This window comes from Camelus bactrianus, chromosome 11 (assembly GCF_048773025.1).
Source record: "Camelus bactrianus isolate YW-2024 breed Bactrian camel chromosome 11, ASM4877302v1, whole genome shotgun sequence".
NCBI lineage: Eukaryota > Metazoa > Chordata > Mammalia > Artiodactyla > Camelidae > Camelus > Camelus bactrianus.
Window position 1 is genome coordinate 13,727,979 of NC_133549.1, and position 10,961 is coordinate 13,738,939.

General features: G+C 48.3%; 1 protein-coding gene across 1 annotated transcript in view; it reads left to right on the forward strand.

The window, feature by feature from the left end:
• The window catches only part of ACTN2 (actinin alpha 2), a 64,378-nt gene extending 54,665 nt beyond the window's left edge, over positions 1 to 9,713 (forward strand). Inside the window, exons 16-21 of the mRNA XM_074373267.1 lie at positions 592 to 726; positions 1,674 to 1,853; positions 2,434 to 2,580; positions 4,447 to 4,512; positions 6,101 to 6,259; positions 7,693 to 9,713. Coding sequence (XP_074229368.1) covers positions 592 to 726; positions 1,674 to 1,853; positions 2,434 to 2,580; positions 4,447 to 4,512; positions 6,101 to 6,259; positions 7,693 to 7,851 — 846 coding nt within the window. The 3' untranslated portion in view covers positions 7,852 to 9,713. The remainder of the gene's footprint in view (positions 1 to 591; positions 727 to 1,673; positions 1,854 to 2,433; positions 2,581 to 4,446; positions 4,513 to 6,100; positions 6,260 to 7,692) is intronic.
• Positions 9,714 to 10,961: the final 1,248 nt, after the last annotated feature.

Sequence of the window (10,961 nt, forward strand, 5' to 3'; positions counted from 1 at the left end):
GATACAGTAATGTATGTGCTTCTTTACTGACACATTTTATTATTATTTTTTTAAATGGAGGGACTGGGGATTGAACCCAGGACCTTGCGCATGCTAAGGCACGCACTCTACCGCTGAGCTATACCCTCCCCAACCAAGATCCAACAGCATGTCTAGTAGTTCTGAGCGGTGATGAGCATACACGGTATTTTGGGAGGCAGGTGATAACTGATGTTATATGAGACTGTCTGTGACGTCTACTGTGATAAAGTCACAGGTGGATTTGCTGCCCAGGCTCATAATTGAAGGAAATGCTAACTTTCCGTTAGAGGTGGTGAAAACAGAGATGGACGCAGCCCCCGTGGGCTCAGTGCTGCAGGCCCAGAGCCCCTGGCCGGGGAGTGGTCAGTGTGCCTCGTGCAGACACACCCAGACTTTCAGCAGGCGCGAGTGGCACCGGGCGACAGTCAGGGCTGGACCGTGCTCTCCCTTTAGGCCCTACAGTAGGGGCTCCCACTCCCCTCCCCTCTCCGCCCCTGGGACTATCACCGCAGGTCAGGGCACCCCTCTGGGACCAGCCGGCTCTGACGTGTGGCCCTTGCACCCTGTCAGGTGAAGCAGCTCGTGCCCATCCGGGATCAGTCGCTGCAGGAGGAGCTGGCCCGCCAGCACACCAACGAGCGTCTGCGGCGCCAGTTCGCCGCCCAGGCCAATGCCATCGGGCCCTGGATCCAGAACAAGATGGAGGTGAGTCGGTGCCCTTCGGAGGGTGTGTGGCAGCCACCTGGCCTCCCGCAGCCCGTGAGCCCAGGAACGTTAGTGCCGAGCGCGGGCGCACGTGCGCTAAGGACAGACAAGGCTGTTCTTGCTTCCGTCCGTCATTCTGTCATTAAAAAGGGGGAGGGGGCTCCTTCTCAGTGCTTAGCCTCTCTCTGCACGACCTGGATTTTTAACCATCCGCCCATCTCTCCAGAAAATGTGTGAAGAGTCACAAATACTTCGCGTTCTCAGAACCGTTAAGGAAGAGTAATCTTCGGATGTCACTGATTTCTGGGTTCAGTTTATCGCCAAGCACAGCCAAGAGGCATTTATTGGCCTACTTACATTTTCCCCTGAACCTCCTTTTTGGTGATAAAATGTTACCTTTTGTTTGTTTGTTTTTGGCGGGTAGGTAATTAAGTCTATTTTATTATTATTTAATGGAGGTTATTTATTTAATTGAACCCAGGGCCTCCTGCACACTAAGCACCTACTCTAACCCTGAGCTGCGCCTTCCCTCTGTGAGCGTCTTTCTTAAAGCGGGGAGCGTCTAAGAACACGGGGATTTCTTTGGACCGGCGATGCAGCACAGAGCAGCCTGGGATCTGTCCCGCCGCTGCGTGCATGCGGGGCCTCCCCTGTCCTCCAGGAGAGGCAGCTCCCCCACCCCCAACCCAGCGCCCAGGGAGGCTCCCACCCTGAGGAAGGCCAGTGCCTCCCTTCTCACCTCTCTGGCTTTACTTTCGTGGAGCTTGGTTCTCTGGGAGGAGTAGAACCACAGCTTGTTTCGCGCTGTGGTCCCGCCCTGATTCCTGCATCCTCTGGGAAGTCCAGCGGCTCTGGCTGCTGCCCGACGGGGGCAGGCGTGGGGCTGGAGGTGGGGGGCCGGGGAGGAGCTCCCTGTGGCCGGCTCACGCCCCGTCCTTGCCTCGCAGGAGATCGCCCGCAGCTCCATCCAGATCACGGGCGCCCTGGAGGACCAGATGAACCAGCTGAAGCAGTACGAGCACAACATCATTAACTACAAGAGCAACATCGACAAGCTGGAGGGCGACCACCAGCTCATCCAGGAGGCCCTGGTCTTCGACAACAAGCACACCAACTACACCATGGAGGTACGGCTGCGGGCGGGCCGGGGCCGCCCTCGCTTCTGGTGGCGCCCTCCTCCCAGCGTCTGTCTGTTGCGGCTTCATTCTCCCAGCATCAGCGTGAGGGGCCACTAGGCCTCTCCTGTCCCTGTGTGTGAAAAGGCTCTGTGACCTGTCTCGAGCCCCTGTAAGTCATCCCCATCCTCCTCAATGTCGTCGTCACAGTCACAACAGTGAGCTTTCTGCTGCGCGGAGAGGCTACCAGGAGTTGGGCTGTGGCATTTCTGTCAGTTCGGCCTTTCTGGGAGCCCGTGGGTATAATCCAGGGCCCAGCCTGCCACGTGGTCGATGGAAAGGTGTCCCTAGTGACAGACTACACGCTGTACACTTGATCTGCAAAGTGCCAGTTGCCGCTCTTAGATCCCTGGTTTCACTTCTGAGAACTTCCCATCACAGAATCTCACAAAACGAGGAAACGCAGAGGAAGGGCAGCACAGGGAAGGCCTGCGCGTCTCCCCTTGGGCCGACTCCCCCGTGGCGGAAGCGAGGGGGCGAGACTGATGTGCTGGGAGAGCCGGGAGCTGACCACTTCCTGTCTCCCCGGCAGCACATCCGTGTGGGGTGGGAGCTGCTGCTGACCACCATCGCCAGGACCATCAACGAGGTGGAGACCCAGATCCTGACGCGAGACGCCAAGGGCATCACCCAGGAGCAGATGAACGAGTTCCGGGCCTCCTTCAACCACTTCGACAGGGTGGGTGCCTCGCTCCCGCCGCTGTGTGAGGGGCCACGCTGGGGACGCCAGACGTGCATTTGAGATAATACTCAGGCTGTTATTGGAGTCTTCATGTCTGTAAAGGTTACAGGGAAACAGGCTGATTTATGCCACAGGACAACAGCCACCGGGGTGAGGTGTGCTGGGCTCTGATGTCCTCGGGGTGACACCGAGTCCAGATCACATCGTGACCGCCTACAGTTCACAGCTGGCAGCAAAGCAAGGCTGGCTCCACGTGAAGGCGTGTTCTTAAGAAGACGCGGTTTAGGTCATTTTTCCAAATACTTAAACACAAAGCTCTAGTGTACCTCTCCTGATTAACTATTTAGTGAAGTACCTGATGAAAATTAACCTACTCTTTTGAGATATAAAAGTAACTTTTCTTTTTTAATGAACAAAATTGACTCATGAAATGTTTTAAGGAAAATGCTCCAGCAAAACGGTGATCATTTTCACGGTAAAGGCACATGAAAAGTTAAGTGCTTCTCTTAGAATATTAGCTAGTACTTTGGTTTCAATACTGTTGAGTAAAAGCAGTTCCTCACAAGAAGACCCCTAGTTCCTTACTATCCAGTTAAAAGTGACTCTTTAGGCCACAGTCCACTGGTTAACGATCACTAAAAAAGTATATTCCATTACTTTGTTCGCGACCCTATTTTCGATTTACAAACATTTGTTAAATGGTTCTTAAGATGCCTCTGGGCGAGGCCAGCCATGTTCAGGCCTATAAAAGACTTCAGAAAGCAGACTTTGGACCGGGAGCTGAGGCATGAGTACAGAGTTCCACACAGAGCTGGATATAAAAGTTAGCCTGGTTTCAGCACCATTTACTGCACAGAAACACGCTGCAACACTGAGCTGCCTTCATTCACTGACATTCAAGTCATTTTCCTCCTGCCGATCAGAGCTCCTACACACGTCCGTCTGGGCTCATGTGGGGGCAGCTCCCACTCTTTTGGGCCACCTCAGAGGGAGAAACCACATTTACTTGAATCTAGGATAATGAGACGGTCTTTTGCAACAAAAGTCCAAAGGGGGAGGACAGCCCAGAACCTGCCAAGTTTGAAAGTCTCCGTTGAATAACTGGCTTGGCCAATAGTAAAAGCGTTTTCTTACCTTTGAGTTTATGCTGATGCTTGGTCCTTAGCTGTCCTCCCAAAACCTGCAGGAAAACCTTGAGCACCGCCACACACTTGCCATCACACCGAGGGCTCTGCGTGGGCATGTGTTTCAGTGGAATGTGGGTCAGTTGGTCCTGACCTGGCCTTTTCTGGCCGTGACAGCTGTGGTCCCCTGGGGCCCTCCTGCATGCTGCTCCAGGTAGACCCTCACTGGATTTGTGTGGGAGGCTGGGTTTGCGTGGGAGGCTGGGTTTGCTGCATGGAGCGGCCTCTCCACCAGGTCCACTGGCCTGGGAGTGGCTGTGGGGTAACTTTCCAGCTTGGGTTGTAGCAACGTGGTCATCTTTGGGGGTGTCTTACCAGTGAGGACTGCGTGGGGCCACACGAGAGCGTCAGGATTTCTCAGAGCACCTGCAGTGCGTTCCAGCGGCGGCGGGGGCAGCACGCAGCCCCGGACGAGGCTGTTCTCTGTGGCCCTGGGTAGTTCCTCCTGCTTTCTTGAACATGTGGTCTCCTTTCATTTTTGACCACTGTTCGCCCTCCTTTCCCCCTTTCTCCTTTTTGAGAAATTATTTTGGAACGTCCCCATGTTGGGGCTGTCCTTCCTGTAAGTCAGCAGTGACCTTTACGGACTCTTTGGCCAAGCTCCGAGTGTCCCTTCTCTTCCTGGCTTCTGTTCACTGTGCCTCTAATTCTCCATTTCTCTGCTCTGTACCTGTCGCAGAGGAAGAATGGCCTGATGGACCATGAGGATTTCAGAGCCTGCCTGATCTCCATGGGCTATGACCTGGTAAGACAGAGGCCCAAGTTCTACTGACACGTGACACGTGACACGTGACACGTGAGCTTAGCTTTACGTCGTAGGCAATGCCGGCCGTACAGAACGCAGGCAGCACACCTGGGACGGGGTCACCTCTGTTGTCCAGGGTAACACTTTGGAAGGTGTGCCTGCTACTACAGAACAACAGTTTCACTCAGCCAGAACATTCATTTTCATTCAATTATTGGTCAGATTTTTTTTTTCCTTGAAGTTTAGTTGATTTATAATGTTGTGTTAATTTCTGGTGTATAGCATAGTGATTCAGTTATACATATATATATCTTCTTTTTCATTAAACTCTATTATAAGAATGTAATTCCCTGTGCTATATAGTAGGACCTTGCTGTTAATCTATTTTATATATAGTAGCTAGTGTCTGCTAATCCGAAATTCCTAATTTATCCCCACCCCCACCCCCTTTCCCTTTGGTAACCATAAGTTTGTTTTCTATGAGTGTTTCTGTTTTTATGTTGTTTTGGCTTTTTTTGGCAGGGAGGGGAGGTAATTAGGTTTATTTATTTATTTTTAATGTGGGTACTGGAGATCGAACCCAGGACCTCGTGCATACTAAGCACGTGCTCTACCAGTGAGCTATACCCTCCCCCTTGTTTCTGTTTTGTAAATAAGTTCATTTGTATTTATTTTTTAGATTCCACATATATATTATATAATATTTGCTTTCTTTGTCTAACTTACTTCACTTAGTATGATCATCTCCAGGTCCATACACGTTGCTGCAAATGGCATTATTTCATTCTTTTTTATGGCTGAGTAGTATTCCATTGTATAAATATACCACAGCTTCTTTATCCAGACATCTATTGAGGGACATTTAGGTTGTTTCCATGTCAGCTTTTCTTCATAGTGAAGGAAGAGAACATAAACTTTCCTGAAGATTTTTAAAACAGTTTAATTGAGATATAATTCACATAGCGTACAGTTTGCCCATTTAAAGTGTACACTGCAATGTCTTTTAGTATCCTGCTGATTTTTAAAGTGATTTTTCCTCGAGTATTTTAGAAGGTAAAAAGTTTTTAGTAATAAATGAGCTAAGGATACCTTCAATCTCCCCACGGGCTGTGAGGGTGTGGGCGGGCCCCCACCCCTATTACCTGTTGATGTACTGCTGGGCACGGGCTGCTCCAGTTCCACTCAGGACTTTCACAGAAGCATCACGAGAGCCTCTTTGGACCTGCCTTCTCTTTAGCAGTGCCCCCTAATCGGTTGTACTCTGAGAACAGGCTTGACTCCTTTTGAATTCCTCCTCCATCATTACCTTTAAGTCCTGAAGGCAACTCGGGTCAGAGAGAGGACGGAATTCTGACAAAATTTGGGAGCTTCTATGTTGATGCTACAGCAGTGTTTAAAGTCACTTGGTGGCGATAAGCTTAAGTCACCCGCCAAGAGGAATCTGTTCCAGAAGTGGGAGGGAAATGCAGGGGATGTTAAGTTTTAAGTAGAAAGGAACTTGCCCTCCAGCAGGTAGAAACGGGGGAATGGCTCTGCTGGAAGGGGTGTCCACTGATGTAAACGATGCTCCTTTCCAACCTGGTGCCAGGGTGAAGCTGAGTTCGCCCGCATCATGACCCTGGTGGACCCCAACGGGCAGGGCACCGTCACCTTCCAGTCCTTCATCGACTTCATGACCAGGGAGACGGCCGACACCGACACCGCTGAGCAGGTCATCGCCTCCTTCCGCATCCTGGCTTCCGACAAGGTCCGTGTGGACGCATGCTCTTCTGCTTGTGCAGGGCGCTGTGCTAATAAAAAAGACACAGCCACGCAAATGATGGGCATTCTGATCCTGGTGCCTGTGGTACTGCAGCAGCGCTGAATTCAGAAAGCATGGAAGTCTAGCTGTGGTGGGCCCAGGACAGACGGAACACACACGTGCCATCCCTGCATCTGTGCCTGGTCCTCATGGGGCCGTTTACAGAGGGAACCCAGAGTGTGTATTTTGCAGAGGTTTTTGTGTGTGTTTTACTGGTTCAGCACAACTTTACATTCTGGGTTGGTAGTTACAACTCTGAAAGAAGGAACCACGCCGATTCAGATGTTACAAAACTGAGAACCCTCTCTTAAGGATCAGTGACCCCGACTTTGTGCCCAGCCCTTGGAGCAAAGTTAGCAAAGTTAAATACAGCTGTTCAGTCATTTTAAAAACTGACAAGATTTTCATCACCTGTAGCCTAGAAATTAAGAAGGAGTTTCCCCGCAAGTTTAGAATGTTCACATCTGGTTAGAAAAACAACAGAAACGTCTCGGTATGCACAAATTCCGTTTGGGATATGATTCTTTTATCTGGTGTTCTAGCTGAGAGGGAAAGGAAGTTGGGATGTTAAAACATCAGCACCGCCATGTTTATTACCTTAAAAAATCTTACCCGACAAGATAAAGTGTCTTTAAAATAATTACATTTGTTTTACAATGAATCCTTTATCATAGAGAAGAGATGGAGGGGAGAAAGTCCAACTGATGTAGGAGGTAATAAACCACAGGTCATCTAACCCCTTACAAAACTCTACTATAAATTACAACGTGATATTTGTTCTTTATTTGACTCTTACCAGCCAGTCTATTTTACCAGAAATATCCTACTTCCTGGTGGACAACTGACGTTAAAAAGAAAGAAAGATTCAATGTTAGTTGTAGTTTCCTTTAGAAAGAAGCTGTCTCCAGTGGCAACACGCTTCTAGCTTTTTAATAAACTGCATAGGAAAATGACTGCATTTGCTAAAAGCACGTATCATACACACACACATACACAGATAATGTTAAATACCCCTGTTTTCATCAGCGTATGACGTCAACCGGCCATCCCTGTATCTTTCTGGTACAAAGTTTAGATCAGAGCATTTTCACTTGCATCATGCCTCAGTTAGGGAAATACTGATGGTCATGCCCGCTGTGCATTTCTTTCTGAAGTGTGTGAAATTCCTGCTGGCCCGAAGACCAACCACCTTGCACAGAAGCTCTCACGAGTGAAACTCAGCCTTTTGTTGGTTGTCTGGCACTATCCCCATTCAACTCCCCGCCTTTAGCCCCTTTTAAAAATTAAACAAATGTGAGCAAGGTGTAAGTGTTTAGACCACGTAGTATAACGTCCCAGCGTTTTCTGCAACTTTGTGAATGCCTGTGTGTCTCTTCCAGCCGTACATCCTGGCGGAGGAGCTGCGCCGCGAGCTGCCCCCGGACCAGGCCCAGTACTGCATCAAGAGGATGCCCGCCTACTCGGGCCCCGGCAGCGTGCCCGGAGCCCTGGATTACACCGCCTTCTCCTCCGCCCTCTACGGGGAGAGCGACCTGTGATGCTGAGTTCTGTAACCATGGGTCCCATCAGAACGCAATAAAAGCTGAAGTCACGGTTTGTTTCTTGGAAACTTTGACAAGCTTCATTAAGTTAAGAGAGAATTTTTTGCCGTTCAGTTTTTGCTAGCAGTGTTAATCTGGCTGGGGTTAAGTTTTTACAGTGTATGACACGGTGTGCTTCACAAATAGGTTTATTTCTGAGTTTTTAGCTAAATGCAATGAAATGTCAGGGGTTTTGTTGGGTTCTTTGATAAAACAAAGCAGATTACTTGAGTAGTATGGAATTAGGAGGGCCTAGGGACAGAACAAAAGCACAAAACAGGAAAATTCCCAAACAGTCCAGATTTAAGACTAGGGAAAAAAAGCAAATGTTTGATATTTTTAGAATATTCTTTGCATCTAATTTGCTTATATGATCACCCCTAGGGGAGGATGTCGGGGATCTTGGTGTTTCACTTTCTTGCTTATCCAAAGATTAGCTCTATTGAAGGTAAATGGTACTGTTGCCTCGTTAGCTGAATTTAATATTGTGAGATGGAACTTCCAGGGAATAGAAACAGACTACCCGAAAGGCGTCTAGTACTTACAAAGTGTTCGGTGGGGATTACCGCCGGCTCTTCATTATTAGGACTATGTCGTCTAGTGAGTGGATTTCAATGCCTTACTTACCCTCCAAAGTAGGGACCTCAGGGAACGTGGAAGACAGTTTAACTGCCAGAGAGAAAGATGGAATCGCTAGGCAAGATGAGTGTTTTAGGATTATTTCTTGATTCCAGGTTTCTGTGCTTTTTCCTGAGGTTGTCAGTATGCTAGGTTCTCCAGAGATGACCGAAGATGTCTGTAGCAATAGTTCACACAAGGGGACACACCAGAAACTGGTCCCCGTCCAGCTCCCCAGGCAGGTCTCCTTTATGCCTTTAGTTTCAGGGTCTGGTAAGGAGGAGTTAGGTTACAGCAGTAGAGGTAAGTTTTTTCACTGCAGAACCTTCACATACTTGGAGGTGGATTCAGTTTGTGCAGCAGGAGTTCCTAGATGCGTCTGTCGCACTGGGGGTGCGCTCCCATGTGACTGGATGGTGGGTCCTAGCACGTCCCAGCTCTGGCTCTGTCCGCATGGAAGCCCCACGGCAGAGGACGCCAAGCGCACCTGCCTGCATGCTGAGCTGTCAGCGTTCACCCATTTTTCTGCTCGGGCAGCCATATGCTGTACCCCGCAACCCCTGCCCAGTTTTTCCATCTTGTTGGCAGCTTGTAGAGAAGAAAGTGGAATTCTTTTTATAGCTGAGTCCTGAATGATCAGGAAATGAATTGCAAACAGCAATTAAAGTTTTACTAGAAAAGCAGTAACGTGCCTATTACCTACAGCCTGTCTCCTCAGATTTTTATAGCTTTCCACCGATAGCTGGAAATGTGGTATTTTCCATTCATAACTGTCCGGTAACTGAATACTTTTAACTACATTAGCCCATTTAGAACTTTCAGTCTTTATAAATTTCATTTAATTTTGCTTCGTTTAGTTAAGCAGTTGGTAGTTTGCAAGTTCCTGAAATATCCGAGTCCTTGAGTTCGGTGTCGGACACTTTCGGGGTGGTGTTCAGGTGAACTCGGACTCCTTATTTGACTTCAAGCAGGTGCTATATTCCAGCCATAAACATTAAGGGGAAAAACAGGAAGCTGTTCTGCCTTTGAGGCCACCAGGGGGATTTGTGGGGTTTCAGGATGGGCATAGGTAGTCCATCTACCTAAAATTTTAGTTTCTTTACAACATTCGGGCAAGAGAATGGATCAATACTATTTGCTAATAAATGAAAAAAGGAAATAAGCTCTGAAAAAAACACTTAATAAACATGTTTATACTCTCATTTTAGAAGTTTTTATTTCTGAAGCTGAATTACTGATTAAACTTAATTTGTAAAAGAAAAGGAATGCCTGTTTTTATTATTTCAAAGAATAACCAGTTTCTTTAATCATAAACTTTCCTCACTTGAAATTTCTGTCACGTTTGGGGGAGTGTATTGGAGAAGGTAATGAGGTTTATGTTTATGTTTTTGTTTTTTTAAAAACGGAGGTATGAGGGATTGAACCCAGGACCTCAAGCACACAAGGCACACACTTTACCACCAAGCTACACTTGGCTGTTGTTTCCCACGCTGTTCCTACTGGCTCTTGTGTGTTCGTGAAATAAGAAGCTGGAGATGAGTGCTCTACAGCCCTGAAGTGAAAAGAAAACTCTAAATGATATAAAGTTAGAAACTTGTATTTTAAGAAGTAGGAACTTGTTACCAAGCTGACCAAGGTTGACACACAGTTTCTTGCGTTATTTGCCAAGAAGGCATTGGGGCGTCCAACTGTGTCCACGAACTTTCTCAAATACCCAGGAGCCTATGCAGTGACTATATTGCATTGTAACACTTAATATACTGCGTGCCTGAGGCGTTTTCAAATTTCAGATGGAATCAGCAGAGAAAGAGACAGGATTTCTTTTCCCTTTTGGATTAATAATTCAGTACTTAAGCAACAGACAGACCATCCTTCCTCTTAAGCTGGGAGTTGGAGGTGGTGGTGATTTGTCAGTGAGAATCCCTAGCCTTGAAGTCTTTCTGGAATTATCTCCGTGGCATTGCTGACTTCCCCGTCGGTACACAGATGGGCAGAAGAAAGGCTGGGAGTCCAAGTTATGTGGCTGGGAACTTCCAGGAAGCCATGGTGGCAGATTTACAGATAACCAGTCACAGGGTGTCTTTGTAAGACCAGCTCCCAGAGATGGAGAAAGATTAGCTATGTCAAGAACAGTCAAAGAAAAAAAGACCTTTGAATACCCACGATGAACAATGACATGTATTTATGGTGGACTTTTAATTGTGTAATTGCAGAATTACCTAGGTGACAGTGCCCAAAACCGAGGCTGGCAGCCCTGCTCACAATGACCCTCCCCTTCTGCTGCCTCTGTCTCCCCCACCCCCGCCCCTCCTGTGTGGCAGAGCCCTGGTGCTGCCCTAGAAGTCCAAGGGCCTCTCCGAGAAGCACTGCCGGGAGCACTCCCTTCCCCTGACCTGGTTCCCCACCTGCTCTGTTTCCGTGACTCACCTCCAGATGCACAGCACATTAAC